Consider the following 22,618-nt stretch of genomic DNA (forward strand, 5'->3'; position numbering starts at 1 on the left):
AGAAGAGTAAGATAGAATACTAATATTATTACTATATGTATAGCTATCCCTACACCTGTAATATATATTGAAGCTCTGCTAAAATTTTTATCACTGTACTTTCCGATGTAAGTTTCCGATTCCCTTCAAATTCGAGATCAAGGCTTCCTTCTCGTGGCGTGGCGTATATCTCAGGACGATTGCGAGGAAGTAAGGGTCGTTCATAAAATGAAACAGTGCTAGGTGACCCCAAGAATGAAAACTCAGTTTCCTCTTCCTGCTGGAAGGATGTTCGCCAGCCAAAATCCGTTACATTTTGTGGCCAGTCTGTGCAATTTCTTATGATCTCGACCATTCCTGCAGCTTCATGTGACGAATCTTCAATGAATTGGCTTTGTAGCTGCGAAGCAATTTCGGCGAGAGTGCTGTTTGTAGTTACACCCACTCGGATCGGGACCTCTGTCATGCAGGGGCCCACAACGTTTTGGAGATGACTTGGTAGCATTGAACGGCCGGTCACAAGGCGACCAAACAGCACATCCTGTTGATTAAATTGACGAGAAAGGGCGATTGCGCACGCAGCATGGAATATCACCGCAGGCGTAAACCCTCCAATGCTCTGAGTGTTTAGCATTGGAATTGTTTTCTTGATTGTCAATCTGTCATCTGTAGCATATGTGTCATTTGCTGAGTCGCTGAAACTCCATGCTGGATATAATGATCCATGAAGCCTTGAAGCCCAGAAAAACTTGCTTTCTCTCTTCTTCCTCTCATTGAAGAAAATGAATTGGGCAAAAGATGAAGATGGCAGTAGCCGTTGCTGATTATAGAGAGTCGACAACGTTTGAAGAACCAATCCCCAGCTGAAGCCGTCAAATTGAGCATGCGAGATTCTGAATACAAGCTTATGCTTTCCTGAGGCGTGTTTGACGCTGATGAAACGAACGAATGAACGACCCAATTGTCGAGGTCTTTTGAGATCTTCCCCGCAGATTGAATCTATAAACAACGCCATATCTTGGTTGTCTGCATCCACATGATCGTATGTTGGCTTGAAGTTCGGTAATAAAACTTGCCAAAAACGGCCATTAGCTCTGATGAAGACAGTGTGCAGAATGTCGAAATGATTCACTAGTTCAAAGCAAGCGCGCTCAAGCTTTGGGAAATCCACATCAGCAGGTAGGTCAAAAATCCAATGAGGATATCTGTTCGGCGGATCCTGAAGTGCATCTAGTATTGAGCGTTCTTGAAAATCTGTTGCGGGAATCACGTCCCTGACAGCTTCGAGATCAACATCTAGAGCAGGCTTTACAAATTCTTTCAGGAAGGCTTGCGTGTCATCAGACTCTAGTAAGGAGAATGGCGTTGCCAAATGGGAATATTCATCAGCGTTGACTTCTTTGACCAACAATGCCAATTCAGACAAACGCGGTGACTTGAAAATGTCTGCAACAGTCAGCGATAAGTTTTGCTCCCGTGCCGCTGAGACTAGTCGCATAGCGGCAATTGACTCTCCGCCAATTCGGAGAAAGCTACTCTCAGCACCAATACTTTCAGCATTGATCTCAAGAACAGAAGACCACAAGGTCTGAAGCCTTTTTTCCATCAGAGTGGATGGCATGGTTCGCGGTTTCCCATGAGATTGTAGTTCCCCAAGCTGCTCTAGGGTTCGCCTACTTCCAAGTTCTCGTAGAGACCGCCGATCTGTTTTGTTTGTGGTTGTCATAGGAATCTTTTCGACCAGTATATATGCTCCAGGGACCATACTATACGGAATCAAGTCAGCAATTTCCCATATACTCATATTAGTTAGCTTGGGAAATACTTACTACTGCGGCACACAATCCCATAGCTTCTCTTCCAACCCTTCCATGACTCGTCTAAGTTTTGACTGTACATCTTCCTTGAGTTGGATTGTATTTTCTTCAGAAAGGCTCAAGAAAACGGCGAGAATTGGGTTGGTGCTGTTTTGTGGCACAATGATCTCCGCGGCGATGCCATCACACAAGCTAGGATCGCCCATACAGGAGCGCACATGATGTTCCACTTCCGCCAACTCAATTCGTTGACCTCGAAGCTTAATTAGACCGTCTTTCCGCCCCAAAAAGTCCATGGATCCATCCGAGTTGTAGCGCAAGAGATCGCCAGTCTTGTAAAGTGTACCATGACGCCCTGGATGTTCCTCGGCGCCTAGCGAGAGCCATATTGGATCCTGAATATAGGCTGCTTTCGTCTTGTCTGTATCGCCAAAGTATCCTTTGCTAACGGTTGGCCCTTCAATCATGAGCTCTCCAACGGTGCCAATAGCGGCAAGGCGGTCTGGGCGACCTGGTTGTACGAGCCAAGTCCTTGCACCAAACGGATTTCCGACGTGATTGTTCCGTGTTTTGGAGTCCAGGTATGCAAAGGATAGTGCTTGAGCGCATTCGGCTGGCCCATAAATTCCTATAACAGTTTCCGCTTGAGTCCAGCGAGATATCTCAGACGCCTGAATAGGCTCACCGCCCATTGCCAAAGTCCTGATGCCAGGCATCGAGGATGGCTCCTGGGATCGGGCAACCGAAGGTGTAAAATACACATAGTCACACTTCATCCTATTGAACGCGCCGGCGATGTCGTTTTTGCGCTCCCACTCTGATGGTATACATAGGCAACCTCCACATATCAATGTCTGTAGGTGGTTGGACCAGGAAACATCAAAACTGTATGATACAAAGTCAAAGACACGGGTTCCTTCATGTATATGTAGGATATTCATTTGGTGGGTAGCTGCAGATGCAAAGTTCTCATGTGTCGTCAATATACCTTTAGGTACGCCTGTGGATCCGCTTGTGAATACAACTACTCAGTGTACCAACGTCAGCATAATGACTTGTCAAATGAAGATAGAATCGAATGGGACTTACCGTATAATAAGTCTGAAGGGCTAATCTTGGGCAGCATGAAGTCCTTAGGTGCTTCTGGAATGCGACTACGGTCAATACTGACCACAGCAGTATCGGAGAGGCGGCTTGCCAACGCTTCATTGTTAACAGAAGACAGAACCAGTTTAGGATTGACCTGTTGAACAATCGATCTCAGTCTCGATTCTGGTTGAGTTGAGTCCATGGCGATGCATGTCCCTCCAGCCCGCATTGCGCCAAGAGCAGCAACAGGATACCACACTGACTTTTCGAAGCAGAGAGGAACTATACTTCCAGGTTGAACACCTAGCGCGACCAAGTGAGAAGCCAGACGATATGAAAGGTTATCCAGTTCAGAATATGTCAAGCTTCCATCCCAAGAACATATTGCCATTGCTTGAGGCTGTCTTTTCATTGTGTTCGCAATCATATCATGCACACACTCTTGGACTGTGGTGGGTACTGAGCCATTCCAATCCCATAGTTCCTTAATGTCTTGTGCACTAAGCAGATCGATGTCTTCTACCGCTTGAGTAGTCGAGTTGCAAATCTGGCGCAAAACGTGCTCGAACTGATTGGCGATGCGCTCCATTTGAGCCGAATCCATGATGTTGGAGTCGAAGCTAATTTCCAGCTCGAGATCGTTGGGCTTGGCTAACTGGCACATCAGCATAACCGCATTTGGATTAAAGTCGTCAAGACCATCCTGAGTAGAAAACACTTCAGGCTGATGCTGGAACGGACTACTGCCTCCATCCGCATATTCAGTTTGGCTTGGAGGCTGCACAACTAATAAAGTGTTGAATCGACTTGCACTCTCTGCATTCGTGTCGATTCGTCGGATATCAAGCAATTCGGTCTGCTCATAGGGAATCATTGCAATTGCTTGTGCTTGGACATTTTGTAGCAACCTATCGACCGTCGCTTTTGGGTCTATCTTGACTCTCACGGGGACGGCGTTTATAAGAGGCGCGATCATGCGATCGAGACCAACCAAAGGCGCTTGTCGTCCAGTGACCATTGCTCCGAAAATCACATCGTTCGAATCCGTGTAGCGAGCTGTGAGAATTGACCAAGCTGTTCTAATAACTGTGGGATACCCAGATTAGTAAATTCAGTAACCGATGTCATGAGTACTGATCGCTCCGTCGTTGAGCACTTACTTGTTGAAGCCGTGGCGTCTGTGTTCTGCCAGTTAATCTCTTTTAGATGACGTCGAACAGTGCTGTCGGCTTTGGGTTGATAGCTTTGATGCGGCAGGGCTGGAAATGGGATCGCCTCCAGCTCTGAAAATTGATTACTCCAGAATTTTCTTGCTTCATCCTGATCAACCTGCATGATGTGCTGGATGAACTGCTGAAAGGGAGCAATGGGACCATTGCCTACATTACCGGCATATACTCTTGTTACCTCTGCCAAAAGTAGATTCAATGAGCAACCATCATAAATCGCATGATGCTGAGTGATGAGACAAAGCCGCCCTTGAACACTTGGGCCTTGGATAATTGCGAGTCGAGTAAGGCGTTTGTTCAACCCCATTGATTCGCTTTGATCTTGTTCAAGATATGCCTCAACACTTCCATAGGCTTTCCAATCGATAGACTCCTTTATCTGCACTTGAACAAGACCTTCTGATGGAACGTCGACTATTCTGTACCGCAGAATAGGTGCTACAGCCCGACTCACTCTTTCCCAAGCACTCTGGAGACGCTCTATATCGACATCGTCGCCTAGCCGCAAAGAAAATCTCGCCGTATATGAGTTTTCGGATTTTGCGGTCACTGAGAGAAGAGACTTTTGTACTCCGGTACAAGGGAATATGTCCTCGATTTGTGAAATGTCGACTCCACACTGTCTCGATATGTGTGCAAAAGCTTGATCTTTTGAGCCTGGATTTTTGAGCAACGAAAACGGTAAAATAACGTTATCATGCGCCTCGGGGCTTTCTGATTCAAAGTATGTCATATATTTCGCCATTTCAGACAACCGCGCTGCCCCAAGGATGTTTTGCACTGTTAGATTGACTCCCTGAGTATGAGCTACAGCGGTTAACCTCATAGCCGATATTGAATCTCCCCCAAGTCTCAAAAAACTACTGTTTTTTCCAATTTTGTCCCCTGGAACTTCTAGAACAGCTGACCACAGATGTTGAAGATGAAATTCCGACTCGGTTAGCTGTGATTTGCCATCTGAGGAACTCCCTGGGCCGGCTAATTGTTCTAGGGTTATATAGCTCCCCAACCGGCGCAGATGTTTCCGATCCGTTTTACCACTCATCCCAAGGGGAATATATTCCAGCGGTATAAAGGCTACCGGGATCATGTAAGATGGCAGTCGTTGACGCAATTCGTATTCAACATCATCCATAACATCCCGTATGTTGACATCATCAGTCTTTTGAAGCTGGAGAAATACAACTAGCGCTGATCTTCCCGTAATCTTTGGAGTAATAATTTCTGCGACTGCTGTATGAACTTCCAGCCTTGTAAGCAAGCAGCTTCGGACATGGTGCTCAACTTCAGAGAGCTCGATTCTTTGTCCTCGGAGCTTAACCTGTGTATCTTTTCTTCCAACGAATATGAACGTTCCGTCAATGGAATTGTATTTTACGAGATCTCCTGTTTTGTAAAGTCGACCTCCCCGGCCGGGTATGGAACCATCAGGACTCCCATTTAGTAGCCATTGTGGATTTTCAATGAATGATCGTTGTGTATTTTCTTTGTCTTCCAGATAGCCTTTGCCGACCAATGCGCCCTCCAAGCAGAGTTCTCCCACAGACTCGATCGGTAATAAGCGCTCACTGTTTTCAGGATCCACAATCCAAGCAGAGACGCCTACGGGCTTGCCTATAGCTAGTCGCGATGGCATTATATTTGGCACGTTATAGTATAGTGTTCCCGCAGAGCATTCAGCTGGCCCGTAAGATACAAAAGTGTTTGCATACGGTAACCACCGAGCAACGTCGTCTTTTGTAACCTCTTCGCCACCAAGATGAACATTGTGCAACGTCGGTGTTAGTGAAGAGTCTATTAGACGTGCCGTGGATGGAGTGAGAAAGATGTCTGTGGCGCAAAATTTCCGAATGCTCTCCGTCAGATTGTTCTTTCTTTCTGCATCACTTGGGATACATAAAGTTCCCCCGGCAGTGAGGACATGAAAGGCGCTCCAGTAAGATGCATCGAACGCATAGGATGAGAAATCGTACATTCGTGAGCGATTATGGAGCTTTAAAACGCTTCGTTGATGTAATACCGCGCTGCTAAAGTTTCGGTGCTGCATGAGACAGCCTTTGGGAGTTCCTGTACTTCCACTTGTAAAAATTGCGTACAATAGATCAGAAGGGTCAACAAATGGCAGTTCTGTAGTAGCACGGCTTGCTTCTTTGGCCATGGACGATTGAATAAAGTCTGAACTGTCGCTCACGAGCAAAGTTTTCGTGCCCATGGTAGAGCTCAGTGATTCTTGTAAGGCAGAGGTAAGAATCATCAATGGATTAACTTGGTCGATGATGGACCTGAGCCGTAAGGTGGGCAGAGTGGGATCCAATAGAAGGGCGGCGCCTCCCGCTTTAATAACACCAAGAAAAGCTACCATGGCAAATTTTGACTTCTCAGAACAAATTGGAATGATCATATTCCGCTTAACGCCGATTTCAACCAACTTATAGGCAATTGCGTTGGCTAAGCGATCCAAGAGCTCGTAGCTCAAGTCCCCATCCCAAGCAGAAATTGCTAAAGCATCAGGTTGGATTTGGGCAACCTCTTCAATAAGATGATGGATACATCGTTCGATGCTCTCCGGATGATCAGAGTTCCATTTCCAAATCTCGTTGAGGTCTTGGTCACTTGCCATAGTGATATTTTCAACAGATGAATCGTCTAGACCATGTGAACAAAGATTTCTCAGCAATTGGTCAAAGGTTGTTGCCATTCTTTGGACAGCTTCATTCTCGATAACAGTCGAATCGAAGCAGAATTCCAATTTTAGTTCATCCTCATCTAAAGTAGAAATCAAGGAGAATGCATATGAGTTAAACCCATGGTAACGACGAGATTCAACCTCAGAGTCGATCTGTGTAGATGCGGAATTAAAAAGATCATTTTCCTTCGTATTTTGCTCCTGCGGTTGGATGACTAAAAACGCTTGGAATTGACACGCTTGTTGCGCTTCATCACTGATCAAGCGTATTGCCGATAGCCCCATTTGTTCGTATGGAATCATATCGGTCGCTTGATACTGCATTGCGTCGAGGATTTTCGCAATAGTTAGTTCTTTGGTAATTTTGGTTCTGATTGGCACAGTAGCAATGGTAGGGCCTACTAGCCTCTCAATACCTTCAACTGGAGCCTTGCGCCCATCTACCACTGTTCCAAATACAACATCCGTTGAATTAGAATACTGCGAGCATAGTAGTGCGAATGCAGAGCGTATCACTGTCGACGGAGTGATATTATCCGTCCGCCAAGTGATATCTCTAATAGACCTCTCTAAAATGGTATTCGTCTGTGGTTGATATGTTGGAGATGGTAGGGCAGGGAATTGTACAGCCTCCAAATCCTTGAACTGAGCTTCCCAGAAGTTAATTTGGGCTTTCCTGTCTATTTTTCCCATATATTTAACAAATGACTGGAGATTAGAGTGGGTGGATGGTGTTTTGCCGTTGTAGAAATTTTCCAATGTTTCGAATATTAATGGCGTAGTTAGGCCATCGTAGATGGAATGGTGCATGGTCAATACAAAATAGAACGAAGAGGAAGATTCCTTTTCGCTGTCGCCTGAACGCGCTCGTTCTTGGCTAAGACTCTTCGAAACGAGCCCATATCGCATGAGAGGGGACCCAAGTCCCTTATTTAGTTGCCTCTCCCTTGTGAGATACTCACTGATATCTTCTGTCTCAACCCAATAGCTGTGTTCGCGGATAACGACTTGCATTAAGCCTTGCTCTGGAAGATTCACAATCCGTGTTCGTAGGATAGGCAACGTAGAGACTACCTTCTCCCACGCTCTTCTAAATCGCGCGATATCGACTGATGGTTTGATCTTCAAAATATTGCGACCGGTGTAATCGCCTTCACGTTTTATAGTCAGGGCTAATAGTCCTTTTTGCAACGGCGTGCAAGGAAATATGTCTTCAACGTCATCATAGGCAATGTCGCACATGGATGCTGCCTGTTGACGTAGAAGCTCTACTGGCTGCGTTGGATGAAGCAGCGTATATGGGCCGATGAAAACCGCATCTTTCTCCTCGTCCATATGTCGAATATGTTTTGCCATATCCAGCAATATAGGATGCTGGAAGATCTCAGCCACTGATAAACGCAAATTCTGCTGTCGGGCTATTCCAACCAATCGCATCGCCTGTATAGAATCCCCGATTCTCAGGAAGCTATCGTTTGCCGAGATCTCAGAAGGATCTATACCAAGGACAAGAGACCACAGTTCTCTCAGCTTGACCTCGGTAGTAGTTGATGGTTCTAGCTTCTTTCCTTCGGATTCTTGACGTGGGGGGTTGAAATCAGACCCAATTTCCAGTAATCGAGCTCGATCTCTCTTTCCTGTTTGTGTGGTCGGAATGGATGGAATTGGTATGTAGTAAGATGGAATGGCATATCGTGGTAGAACAGTTCTAAGCTTTTCGTTTAATCCTGCCGTTAGACTTTCTACTTCATCTTGAGCAGCCAAGTTGACAAATGCAACAAGAGTAAGGTTGCCACTATGTTTAGGCATGACAGCATCTACCACCACTTCAACTTCGTCTCTACCCACAAGACTTTGCCGTATAGAATGCTCTACCTCTTGCGGCGCAACAAGCTGGCCTCGGATTTTGAGTTGAAAGTCTTTTCTACCCAAAAAGATTAAGTCGCCGTTGGTATCATATCTAGCCAGATCGCCAGTACGATAAATGCGGCCTGGTCTACCGGATTTGCCCATTCCTTGCCCTAATTCCAGGAACTTTGGATCTCTACAGAATGCAAGGTCTGTTTTCGTCTGATTTCCAAGGTAGCCTTCAGAGCACATGGGCCCTTCGAGTGCAATTTCGCCAACGGCACCAAAAGGTACCAGCTTGTTGTAGTTTCTCGGATCAATGAGCCAGCAGAGGGTCGGATGCCGCGAATCAATCCGCGCAATAACACCGCTACGCCAGCTCTCGTTGTCAACAGCGCAGAAAGTCGCCACAGAACACTCAGCAGGTCCGTACCAATTGATGATTTTTTGACTTTTTCCCTTCCATCTATCGATGTCCTGCCGAGTGAGGTTCTCACCAGCGAATACGAGGGTTGATAGATTGGGCATATCTTCAGGGCGAAGAAGTTTGGCCGTCGAAGGGGTAACATTAACATGATTGACTCCAAAGGTATTGATAGCCGCTGACAATCCATCCAGTCTCTGGGCTTCTGATGGTATGCACACACAACCTAAACTGGCAAGCGCAGACATGACCTCGATAGTGCCAAGGTCGAAATCATATGAGGCAAACTGGAAGATTCGAGAAGATGCATCGATTGACAGGTATTCACTATGAGCTTTGGCATTTCCCGACAATGCTCTATGGCTCCAGAGGATTTGTTTTGGTTCTCCTGTGCTTCCAGATGAAACAAGAATGGCAGCCGGATCGCTCATTTCCAATATCGGTAACGGCATGCGTACATCTTGATGGGGCGCTGTCAACAGTTGTTCGATCGTAAAACTGTTAGCATGTCGAGAAATCATCTCGATGAGAGACTCGGAGACCAATGCGATCTTGACATTAGCATTCTCAAAGACGGTGGCAATTCGACGCTCAGGAACGGCACTGGATTGCAGCAAACTAACAGCCCCAGCTTTAAACACAGCGATTTGAGCGACAGGAGCCCATTTAGATTTTTCAAAACAAATTGAAACAACTGAACCCTTTTCAGTTCCCAGCTGCATCAGTCTTTGACAAAGAGTAGTTGAAAGGTCTTCAACTTCTTGGTAGGAAAACTGTCCGTCCCAAGCATCTATGGCAATCTTGTTTGGATGCGCTGTTGCAACTGCCGCGATAATATCGTGAATGCATGTATTTGTCTCGCGAGGAAGCTTTGCATTTCGACTCCAGAAAAATTCCAGGTCGTTGTTGCTGACTGTCTGAATTGCATCAAGTGTAGCTGCCGCCATATTTTCCGAGCATATTTGTCCAAGAATAGTCTCAAACTGATGCGCCATGCGACGCATTTGCTCTTTGGCAATGATGTTGCTGTCAAAACTCATTCTCAAACGCAGCCCATTGGATGCTAATTCGCAAATAATCATCAGAGCATATGTATTGAAAGGATCGGTGCCTTGTGTACTGAGATTTGCCGAGAAGCTTCGAGCTTTGAACAACAGGTTATCTTCATGCAGCCTCTTTCCTTCAGCTACGGGCTGCACTACGAGCAGAGTTTGTATCATGGAAGAATCCAAATGTTTGTATAGAGTCTGCATATTTTGAAGTCCAAACTGCTCATAGGGTGTTGTTTCGGTCATTTGGCGTTGCAATCGCTCAAGGAATTCTCCGACGGTCTCGCTCCAATTCAACGAAACCGCAACAGGTATTGTCGATATGGTTGGTCCAACACATTTTTCTATGCCTTTAAGGTTTGCTTGACGTCCACTCACTGTCAATCCAAACATGACATCACTTGATGATGTGTATTGAGCGGCCAGAATTGCCCAAGATGACCGTATTATTGTGGACGGCGTGGTTCCAGTATGTGGCCATTTCAGTGAAATTGAATGTTCAAGATCTCCATTTGCCTTTGGCTGATAGTCTGAACTTGGTAGAACCGGAAATTGTCGAGGTTCCAAATTTGCAAGCTGGTTTTGCCAAAAGTTAGATGCGTCCTGATGGCTTACTTGGCTTAGGTGCTTGATGAAGTTTTGGAACGGTGTAACAGCCAATCCAGGTTTTCCATAGTACTGTGACTCAATCTCATCCAGAATCATCTTCAGTGAGTCACCATCATAAGTACAGTGATGGATTGTGAATATGAAATTGCGACCAATGATGGCGGCGCGGCAGAGTTCCATCCCCAAACCCATCGGCTCCAGTTCATCATCCCGGACATAGGATTCCACATCTTGGCCGGATCGTAAAGGAGATGCCTCGAGAACTACCTGCACCAAACCTTGGCGAGGAATATCTATGATTCGTGTTCTCAAGATCGGTAGCTTTTCCACTGTAGCCAGCCATGCCTGTTGAAGTCGCTCAGTATCAACTTCGGCTTGCAGCCCTAAAACACTGCGTGAAACGTATTGGCCATGTTTCCTAGCTCCTAGAGCCAGTAAACCTTGCTGTAAGGATGTGCAAGGGTAAATGTCAACCACTTGAGATTCCGAAACCGAGCACAGTCTGGCCGCAAATGAACGACCCTCGGCCTCACTAATCCCGCTTCCGAGAAGTGAAAACGGACGCACCACCTCGAGAGCACTAACATCGTGCTGAATCTTCAATGCCATTTTCTCAAGTTGAGGCGCTTCGAAAATATCTGCAACCGTCAATAAATATCCTTGTTTACGTGCAGATGCTACCAGGCGCATGCCTGTAATGGAATCGCCTCCCAGGCGGAAAAAACTGTCATTAGCATATATCGCATCAGCGTCAATGCCGATAACTTCGGACCAAATCTGTTGTAGTATTGTCTCCATAGCACCAGAGGGCATCTGTGTTTCTTTGCGTAAAGGCTGCATAGATGCCAATTGTTCATGGGTTAATGAACTGCCGATGAGGCGCAGGCGCTTCCTATCAGTCTTTCCAGAGTGATTCATGGGGATTTTTTCGATAGAAACATAGACTCTTGGTATCATATATGATGGCAGATGGTTTGAAAGGTCGAGTTCCAGTTCATCAGCAGGCAGGGCTCGCTTGACGAAACGTGCAACGCCTTCCTCATGAGCCTCGGTGCCCACGGGACTAATGAAGAGAGCCAAAGTATCGCTGCCGCTACCCGATGGAGAAATGATTTCGGCTACAATTGCTACATCAAGCTTTCCAAGCAGAAACGTTTGAGCATAGATTTCCACCTCATTCAGGTCTATTCTCTGGCCTCTTATCTTTCTTTGTGAGTCCTGCTTTCGGCTGATGAAGAGAATGGTTCCGTCAACGTCGTACTTGACCAGATCGCCAGTTCGATAGAGGTGTCCACTCTGTGAAGTTGGCTCATAAGTACCGCGACGAAGCCAAGACGGAGAAAAGAAAGCTTTCTCGTTTAACGTCTGGCTATCTTTACCCGTGTAGCTCGCAAGAAGAGGCCCTTCGATGCACAGTTCCGCAATTGTACCAATTGCCGCTAGAACACTTGGATTTTTCGGGTCGACAAGCCAAGTCGCGCCAAATTTACTTGTACCAATGAGTCCATTCTTCCATGTCTTTTTGTCAATTGAACATGAAGTCGCGACTGAAGCTTCAGCCGGTCCATACCAGTTATATACTGCATCGATCTGCTCTGTCCACCTAAACGCAGTCTTGCGTTGCAGTTTTTCGCCTGCGAACACGAGAGTTTTCAACGAGGGAAGTCCTGTGGGAACAAGAGTTTCGGATACAGAAGGGGTCAAACATAACCAATTAGCCTTGGCATCATTGATCGCTCCAGCTAGTCGATTCGTCCTATCTGACTCAGATGGTATGCACAAACAACCTCCAACAGATAATGTTGCAAGTGTTTCCACAGTGCTAACGTCGAAGTCATATCCAGCAAACTGGAATACCCTGCTACTAGTTGTGATGTTGAAAGAATCTCTGGCCGCCTGAATGTTGCTCGATAGGGTTTTGTGGCTCCATAGAATAGCCTTGGGTACTCCTGTTGAGCCAGAGGTGAATAATACGAGAGCCGGGTCTGAACAGTGTGTCTCATGGGATGGAAGTACTCGAAGCCATTCTTCGTCGCTGAATTGCACCAACGAAGAGATAGAAAAAGTTGGAATTAGATCTCGGAACGGATATGCATCAGAAGAAATTGATACAATCGCAATTGTTGGTTGTAGGCTCCCAACTATAGCTTGCGCTCGTTTGCTCGATGTCGGCGAAGACATCGGTAGCACGACTGCACCAATTTTCAGAGCAGATATCATGCTGACAGCCATCCAAGAAGATTTCTCAAAGCTTAATATGACAATTGATCCGGGACCAACTCCTTCTTGTTGAAGGCGGCACGCTAAGCGATTTGAAGCATTTTCCAGCTCCCCGTAGCTAAATTCTCTGTCCCATGACGAAATAGCAATAGCATCTGGAGAGTTTACGGCTTGCTGGTCGATTAAATCAGTTATGGATCCCTCGGCTAGCTCTGGCAATGTTGTGTTCCAGTTGAATATTTGCTTGAGATCTACTTCGCTGCTTGAGGCAATATTGCGCAATGGTGAAATTGTCATTTGTCCACCGCAGAGCTGTCTTATCAAGTGCTCCAGCTGATGTGCAAAAAGTTGGGCTTGCTCCTGCCTAATCGCGCCTGAATCGAAGTTTATCTTCAAGTTTAATCCAGAATCCTCTAGCTGACAGATTATCAGCATTCCATACGAGTTGTATATGCCCATGCTGTCATCCTGTCCATCTTTAGTAACAAGGCTGGACGTAGATATATGCTGAGAGTCACTCCTAGTATCTAAATGAAGTAACTGGGATGTCTCATGCTCACTTCCATTAGTTTTAAGAAGTATCTTGCTGCGCTCTGCATCATTATCATTTGTCCTCTGCTTGAATATGTCTTTTGGGGGATTAAGTTTCAGAGTTTTTGCATGAGAAAAGAGCCCACCATCTTTCTGACTTGTCCCTTGTGTAGCTGGCTGGATAACCAAGAGAGTTTGGAATTGGCTTGCTTCTTCGTTATCTTCTTGAGCGCGCTGGATACGCTGGAGGCCAAACTGTTCATGGGCAGAGAGCTCTATGGCATGCTGCTGGACCTGCTGTAAGAGAGTTTCCACCGTAGAATCCCAATCAAATTTCGTCCGTATCGGAATTGTAGCAATTGTAGGGCCAGCGATTCGATATATTCCGGAAACAGGGGCCTGTCTGCCACTTACAGTGGCTCCATACTTGATATCGTTCGAATTTGTATATGAGGCAAGCAACAATGCAAGTGCTGAGTGTATTACTGACGACGGTGTAATACCACTGCGTGGCCACTCCAAATTTGTGATTTCATGACTTATATCGAGTTTTTCATCTGATACGTGGCCAAGGGATGGGAAAATGGTGGCCTCGGAGTCAGCAAACTGAGACTTCCAGAACGTTGCTGCTTCTGGGCTGTCTGCTAACAAGGTATACTTGATGAATGGCTGGAAGGGTTCAAGGGGTTGCAATATTCTTCCGTTCTGTCGGTAAGATGCCTCGAGGAAGTCCAAAATAAGTATTGTAGACCATCCATCAAATATGGCGTGGTGCCTTTCCAGAACAAAATATTGGGAGTCACCTCGTATCACGCCTGCGCGACATAAAGGAGTCCCCAAACCCATGGGCTGTGCTAGCTCCAGAAAGCTATTGATGTGTTGAAACTGTTGCAGCTCCCGCACACGGCTGTCCGCAACAACAATCTGCACAAGGCCTTCACCAGATAGATCAGCGATTCTTGTTCGAAGAATCGATGCGCTCGTGGCGGTGGTTGCCCATGCAGCCTGTAACTGCTCAATATCAATATCTTCGGGTAGTTCATAAACGGTTCTCGAAACATAGTCCATCCTCAAATTCGGGAATTCGCCTCCAAGACGTGACGCGCCCTCGTCTCTGCTCGTCATTGCGAGCATTCCTTGCTGTAGTGGCGTGCAAGGATAAGCATCTTCTATGTCGGCCACCTCAACACCACATAGGATTGCAGCCTCTTTACAGATATCCGTCTTATTCTTTGTTCCAGTCAACATGGAAAACGGCGTGATCTCTTCAGCTTCGTGGCTGAGTATTTGCTTCTCAGTCATCCGAGCCAGATCTCTCAGCGTTGAGCTTCTAAAAAGGTCTGCAACAGTCAATGTCAATCCGTACTCTCGAGCCTTCGCAACCGCACGCATGGCAGCCACAGAGTCACCTCCAAGTCGAAGGAAGTTGTCCGTTGTGCTAATAAGGCCAGCGTCCAAGTCCAAGACCTCTGCCCATACCGTACTGAGTTGCTTCTCTTTGTCCGTAGCAGGCTCGCAATATTCTTTAATGGAAAAAATGGTTGATTGCAGCGCAATAATATTCTTCCAGGACATAGTGCTTCCCATTTGTCGCAATGACCGGCGATCAACTTTTCCGGTAGAGGCGACAGGGATATCATCGATTGGGAGGTAGATGCTGGGGATCATGAAAGCTGGTAACACATCCCGTAACCTGTCTCCAAGACCATCCAGTAATGTTTTGACGCGTTCAGTATCCATATTTTTTGTTGAGACAAACATAGTCAAAGAGAAGCTATCGCTCCCAAAGGGCTGAATAATGTCGACAACAATTGGAAGAGAGTCGTCAAGGCAAGCACGTACGTGATGCTCAACATCACCAATTTCGACCCTTTGGCCTCGTATTTTCAACTGAGAGTTATCCTTCCGGCCAATAAATAGCAGCTTGCCATCAGGCTTGTATTTTACAAGATCTCCAGTCTTGTAAAGTCTACCCCGCCGGCCGGGTCGGTTACGACTTCCTGCGAGTAGCCATGGGGGATCGTTGACAAATGCCACCGCTGTCTTTTCAGGATCTGATAAGTAGCCCTGACCAACTAATGGACCCTCGAGATACAGCTCCCCAACTGATCCTATAGTAGCAAGCCGGTCGTGGTTGTTAGGGTCGACAAGCCAGGTAGAGAAACCAACTCCGGTACCGATATCTGGGCGACCCTCCTGGGATGGATTGATGACGGAGAAGGCGCATTTGAAAGTGCATTCGGTAGGTCCATAAGTATTAAGCAGCCTCACGCGTCCAGCCCATTCGGTCACGTTTTCCCGATATGGCATTTCGCCACTTAGAAGCACCGTCTCAATAGTTGGCGGTATCGGGCTTATTGTTCGCAGAACAGTCGGGGTTATGTTGATCAAGGTCGCCTTAAATGCAGTTATGGCGGACGAGAGATCGTTCACCATGTCCGGCTCTGAAGCAATGCAGAGACAGCCACCTGCGCATAGCGTATGCAAAAAGTTGCTCCACGCTACATCGAAGGAATAGGGAGCAAAGTCAAACACACGCGCTCCTCGGTGAAATCCAAGCTTCTTGCCTTGATAGTGGACTGCACTTCTGACATTCGAGTGGCTAATACAGGCACCTTTGGGCTGCCCAGTCGTACCTCTATATAATCCCCATGTGTCAATAATACAATGCGACAAGCTAAAGATACACTTAACGTGAGGGCCGTTGTAGCCTGCTTCACACAAGTACCAGGCCAGGTTTTCCATGGGAAATTAAAAAGGGAAAAAACGCCGAGAACCACTTACGACGTGAACGATATATACACAGTATCCGATGGTGAGATGGAGGGTAATGAAGACGAATGAACTCTTGAGAGTTCCTGAACTTCCAGTAATGTGTCGTCAAGCTGAAGGACTGGCACATCCATCAACAGAGCCGCCCTCGGAGCATATGTAGCTGATGAAACGATCAATCTAGATTTTGTCTGGTGGACGATTGATCGCAATCTTGTATCAGGCTGAGTCCCATCAAGGGCTATCGCGCTGCATCCTGCTTTGATCACACCAAGCATTGCGATACAAGTCCATCGTGACTTGGGACATAAAATCGGTATGTTCGACCTTGGTTCGATGCCAAACTCGAGAATACGATGGGCGACCTCGTTAGCCAGGTCGTTCAACTGAGAATAGGTGAAATCACCATCCCAGGCGCAAACTGCCAGGGCATCTGGCTGGCTCCGAGCTATTTCCTTGATGAGATCATAAACGCAACCTTCCACTGGAGGTGGTATCGAAGCATTCCAAGTCCATATCTGATCAAGGTCTTGCTCTGACACAGAATCACTCTTAGAGTTGGGTGGGACGACTTGTTCATCTGCCATGACTTTGGTTGAGCTATCGAAGCCTTGTGTCTCGGACATGTTCAAGAGTATAATTATGATCAAATCTTGTAACTTGGCTTACGTTTTCCGTTGCCGTATACTGGAAGTATTATTGACAGAGGTGGAGGTATAATGAAACGCCCCTACCATGATTCCATGATATCTGCGGAGCTGTTCCTAGGCGAAAATAAGCAATCAGGTTTCAGCTTAACCGTTTGTGTAGAAACGATCACGGTATATAGTGCCTTTTCCCGGCAATCTTCTCCAAATATTAGTAAAAACAAGCTAAAGACCGTGGAGGACAAGATAACGTACGTAAATGTCATTGTTCAGACCGAGAGAGGTCCGTACCCTGGAGCTTAGTGACCTTGATATATATAGGATCCTAGGCTAAACCTAGCTACGCCCAGCTAAATTTATAATATAAAATTAGCTTTACAACCACTATAACCCCTATAATTAAATAAACAGTATATATAAAAGTTATTCTTTAAAGTTTTCTTAATATACTTTTTTTTCTTTTCTTTTTTTTATCTAGTGTTGGTTTGTTACTTTTATTTTATGTGTAAAAACTATAGACCTCCTATTAAAAAATGATGTTGATTTTTAGGTTGTTTTGGGGATTTTAGGATTAACTGGAAGGTTTTCCTCCCAGTTGGATTACGAAGCGTGGATCCAACGAGTAGATTTCATCTTGACTGGACTTTCATGTATTCGTATTCCACAAATTACAGCAAAACCGAGACATTGTGGGCCTCACAAAACGCAACTATCGAGGACGCCTTTGGCTTATATCCCGCATCTGCAACAGTACCAATGTTATCTCCCATGGATGGATTTTAACCTGTTTACGGTGGCTAGTTCCTCGCCACGGTGTGATACCCCTTGGGGCAGTTCAAGTCGTTTCCCCGTACCCTGGCATGTGTGGAGTTTCCAAAAGATCGTGGACGTACTCCGTATGTACTCCGTACTAGCAAAGAATACGCCGCCTTAGTTTCGAGCCGTCCCGACACCCTGGCACGACCTGGGTCATTATAACATTGCCTCCCTTGGAAGCCACAGCATGTTAAATACGACTTCTCACAACGAATAAGTTGATTACAGTGGTCCGTAGTTTTTGAACAACCAGGAAGAGCAAGGTATCTGATAGTCCTGCATTGTCGAACATCAAACCATGTTCGAGCGGCTCGATTTCTCCAATTTTTATAGCACCAATACCGCTGAGCGGGAGGGCTTTTGCCGTCAATTGGTGTCGAGTTTGAAGCAGTTTGGCTTCGCTAGATTGGCCAATATTGGCATTCCGCCATCAGATATCGACGGAGCCTTTGAGACAGTTGAGCAACCTTGTGTACATCGAAATGCAAAGCGTACGCTAACCGCTCGCTATCTAGAGTCGAGAGTTCTTCCAGCTGCCTTTGGACCAGAAACTGAAATCTCCGCACCCTCCCACAGCAACTCCCCACCGAGGTTACAGTGCATTCGGCATTGAGAATGTCTCTGCCGTCTCAAACCACGGCACGTCTGTACCAAGGCCCCTGCTGAAAGATATGAAGGTTTGCCGACCAGCACCAGACTTTCACAGATTCCACATTCTCATGACCAATTCGCTCAACTAGGAATCATATGATATTGGATCGCCACAAGATGCACTCTATGGCAACATATGGCCGCCACCCGGGGTGCACGACGCATTCCAGCCCACTTTCACATCATTCTTTTCAAGTTGCTATCGCGCTGAACTAGCCATCCTTGAAGCCATTTCCGTTGGCCTAGGGCTCCCCAGGCAGACTCTGAGCCAACTGCATTCCGAGCAGTCAAACGAATTGCGCTTGACGCATTATCCTGCCGTACCACGTGGCGAATTCTCCCACTCGACTCGCATTGCAGCTCACACTGATTTCGGCACCATTACATTATTGTTCCAAGACGACGTTGGTGGATTGCGTAAGAATTATGTTTCCATTTTGCTTCTCAGTTGGCGCAAATCCCCCCCACTATCCATGTGCTTTCTTTGCCCCAGCTAGCCTTTATCAGGAAGCTGCTAACGTTTTCCCTAGAAATGGAACTGCCGTCCGGAAGTGGTGAATTTGTTGATATCGAGAGTGGAGGCCGTTACGAGTGTATACTCAATGTGGGAGACTGTCTGCAGATGTGGACCGGATTATGCAGCGCTCGGCATCGCGTACACTTGCCTAGCTTATTAGCGCAGGAAGATCAGACGGGACCAATGCAAGATACGGTAGCGGAACGCTTTTCCATTGCGTATTTTGCGAAGCCCAATCGAGCGGCGAGTTTACGCCCACTGCTACACGACACAGCGAAAGCAAAAGACGTGTCATTTATGACAGCGGGCGAGTTTCAACATATGAGGATCTCAGGAACATACTAGCATTCTTCATAGGATAGGATAAGATATAATTACTAAAATGAGCCCATCTTGAAAGAATTGATCGAAAATGGCCTCGAAATTTGGGTAGAGCAGTTCCCAAGCCACCCATTCCGATTTCATAGAAGCGCATCGCCCCCAACGAGCATGGACCCCGCGAAGCCAAGGATATAGCACGCCATGCCGATAACGAATGGTAGCCCGAGATACAACTTATTATCCCACCCAATGGCAACTGCAAAGGATCGGTTGAGTATAAACGCACCAGCGGCTGATCCTATACCATCACAAACCGCAATAATAGCATAAAGAACAGAGATATGCTCACGTTTAACTAGATCGGTTATTATAGACTGTAGAGCTGGCCGTGTGCTGCAACCAAGTGTGAATACGAGAAGCCCTGCGAGATTACAGTTAGCTGGAGGCGAGTAAGTTGAGCGAGTAAAAGATCCCGACCTGAAATAAAGGCCCCCAATGATTGAGATAACGCCATAAGGATGCAGCCTGCGCTCATGAACAAAAAACCATACTGAGCAATGAATAGATCCGCTTTTGCAGATACAATATGGAGCCTGACTTCGAAGACTTTCTTCAGGATTGGTAGAATGACGACGAGAAGGATCAAGCTTTCGATTGCTTGAATGGACAAGGCTCGACTAGCCTGTGCACCAGTGAGAAAATAGGACAACGGAAGAGGCAGGATGTGGATCTGTAACCAACCGATGCAAGCGATAGGCCAAACCTTTTAGGAATATACTGAAGCATTAGTTCGGTAACAGGGTTCACGAGCTTGGCCACAGGGACTGTAGCAAGTAGTGCAACAACATTACGGTCTTTCAAAAGTTCCGAAAGAACGTGGCTGCTACCTCGAATAGACCCAAGAACCTTTGCTGCTGATCCTCTGGCTGACTCGTACCTATCTCTTGGTAGTGGACCGGCAGGATGAGTCGCGCAGGGGCGGATGATAAAAAGCGTGGCAAGGCATAAAAGGCCGACCGGAAAATTAATGATCATGGGCGTAAACAGAAGATTGTGGTCAAGTAATTGCGCCGCTACCATGATTGATAAGATTTCGGTCAGGAGTTGTGCAGCCATGAAAAAAAAGAAACACTGAGCTCTGCGGGTTCAGTTAGTGTCCATAGCCCCGAATGAAATGCGAACGTGGGGGGACTTACCTGCTGGAATCCGGAGTACTTTTCGCCGCAATTGAGTATATGACTGATGAGAGAATCGGTGATCCGCCACCAATTATCCTGAATAGTGGCGCCAGCACGGCGCTCCATATGGGGAAAAACTGCCAGTAGTAGCAAACCACGGTAATCCATGCGCAGGAGAGCAAATATCCTATAACGTTGATCCCAGCAACCAGACGCTCTCCAAGGCGGTCAACAAGTAGGCCGTATGGGAGTGTAAAGACTAGACCAACAATGGCTTCTAAAGCTGCCAGGTAGCCACGTAGGTGTGCGAGCCGCTGCTGAATGCTTGGCAACTTGCAGAGATGCTCTGGAATGTTGCGATAATGTTCTTCAGATTGAGGGTCGCTTTGGAGAAAATGCTCACGGCAAATGCCAAGTTCGACAAGACGAACTGTTGATATATATCTCAAGATGTCGGCGAATGCATATAGGACGAGAAAAGTTGCCGCCAAAAGGGCATTTTGAATAGCAACTTTGCTCCATTTGAGATTATCTGCTTTCGGTTGTTCTCTCTCCTCTGCATCTTCATCAGACGCCTGTAGGAGAGGTGAAGACTCTAGGCCATCATCTGGTTCGGGCATTGTCAAGCGTTCTCTGGAAGTTCCATGACCACCTAGAATATCACTTGTTCTTCCCTTTTCTTTCTTGTGTTGGTGATCCGAGCTTGGTTTATTACGGAACCCTGCCGTGCTTCTTCCCCATATGGAAATCCGTCTTTATAGTTGGCCGATAAGTACGGAGTACAAAATAAGACAACTCACGCCACCCCAAGATTTCGTATACGAGCACTACGGGGCTATTACTCGGAACAAAACCACAGATAGATTAGGGAGGTGGATATCGAAAGGTTTTTTCTCTCGAGCAATGGAGGAAGGAACCTTTGTTAAATCCCGGGAGCTGCGGAGACGATGTGTGCAAGCGTTGCTTTAGATCATCGATTCCATACCCTTCCCTTTACCCCTGTAATACAACACTTACATGGTTAGCATTTAGAACGACCCCCATGAACAGTAGGATTCTGGCCAAATCAAGGCTATTACGCAATTAAATAAGCAAGTTATTAGCTGGTACATAATCGAATATGGAAATCAGCACCTTCTTAGTGCGTCTCTCTTTTGTTGAAGTAAAGATCAGAAAACTGCAATACGCAACACGCAACATTAGTGGCATTGAGTATATCACGCCCAGCTATAAGCACCAAAAAAGTGGGTATTCAATTACTAAATTATTTGTCTTGATATCAGGCCAGCACACATTACTGAAGATTTACCATAGGGGTTATCTTGAAGATTCTTGGTATCTTTTTGTTCAAGTATTCTGCGCCCAATACACTCAAATAGTCTCCGGATGAGACTTCAACACGACCTAATTTGAAAGCTATGGAACCCGGAAAGTCAACGCCTGATCAACTCACATTCATAGGGGGCGGATGTCTTGCACAGGCCCTCATAAGTGGCATTTATTCGACAAATAGTAGCTGGAGAGATGTGTGTAAAATCTCGGTTACAGCTCGTCGACAGGAGCAGATCGATGAATTGAAAGCGAAGTTTCCCCTTGCTACTGTTACGAATAATAATCTGGACCCGGCCATTTGGAGTACGGTCACCTCACAACGATCCGACTCTCATGTTGTTCTTATTTGTACTCTTCCCATAGATGTGCCAAAGGTCTGCCTAGAGTTGGCTAGCATCATTAAAACTCTAGATGTAACATCACGGCCAACTGTGGTTACAATGTGTCCTGGAATTTCAGTAGCCCAGCTCCAGAGCTGGCTTCCTGAAGAAACTCCAATTGTAAGATCAATGCCTAATACTCCTGTTATGTGTCGTCAAGGAGCTACGGCTTTATTTCCAAGCGACAGAGCACTCTCACGGATAGAGCTTGTCGCCGCCGTTTTCCGCGAGGTATCGCCAGCAATTAGCGTCCTTCCTCAGGAATCCCTACTCGATGTAGTTGCAGCAATATCCGGGTATGTTCCATAATACTTTTTTCTATTGTTTTATGGATTGATTCGAAATGCATAATTGGAACGGAAAAGAGCCTACACGTTTTGCAAATATATATGCTGTATATCTTCTATGCTAACCCTTGTTAGTTCCGCCCCGGCACATTTTTATTATCTTATCGAATCCATGATTGCTGCAGCCGAATCCCATGGTTTGCCGACGGATATTGCCCGCAGTTTGATCGTCCAGT

General features: G+C 46.3%; 3 protein-coding genes across 3 annotated transcripts; 1 reads left to right on the top strand and 2 right to left on the bottom strand.

The window, feature by feature from the left end:
• Nucleotides 1-49: 49 nt before the first annotated feature.
• T069G_04434 (AMP-binding enzyme domain-containing protein) lies at nt 50-16,879 on the bottom strand (the record flags this gene model as incomplete). Its single annotated transcript, XM_056171644.1, has 5 exons — nt 50-1,745; nt 1,809-2,820; nt 2,886-3,971; nt 4,046-16,119; nt 16,266-16,879. 5 exons carry the CDS (start codon nt 16,877-16,879, stop codon nt 50-52), a joined length of 16,482 nt encoding a protein of 5,493 aa, XP_056028502.1.
• A 1,135-nt stretch (nt 16,880-18,014) lies between these two features.
• Nucleotides 18,015-19,229, top strand: T069G_04435 (2OG-Fe(II) oxygenase superfamily domain-containing protein; the record flags this gene model as incomplete). Its single annotated transcript, XM_056171645.1, has 4 exons — nt 18,015-18,173; nt 18,232-18,393; nt 18,457-18,784; nt 18,898-19,229. 4 exons carry the CDS (start codon nt 18,015-18,017, stop codon nt 19,227-19,229), a joined length of 981 nt encoding a protein of 326 aa, XP_056028503.1.
• A 116-nt stretch (nt 19,230-19,345) lies between these two features.
• Nucleotides 19,346-21,003, bottom strand: T069G_04436 (major facilitator superfamily domain-containing protein; the record flags this gene model as incomplete). Its single annotated transcript, XM_056171646.1, has 5 exons — nt 19,346-19,503; nt 19,555-19,626; nt 19,683-19,887; nt 19,947-20,343; nt 20,402-21,003. The coding sequence occupies 5 exons, from the start codon at nt 21,001-21,003 to the stop codon at nt 19,346-19,348; spliced, it is 1,434 nt and encodes a 477-aa protein (XP_056028504.1).
• Nucleotides 21,004-22,618: the final 1,615 nt, after the last annotated feature.

The sequence above is a fragment of the Trichoderma breve genome, chromosome 3, assembly GCF_028502605.1.
Source record: "Trichoderma breve strain T069 chromosome 3, whole genome shotgun sequence".
Classification (NCBI taxonomy): Eukaryota; Fungi; Ascomycota; class Sordariomycetes; order Hypocreales; family Hypocreaceae; genus Trichoderma; species Trichoderma breve.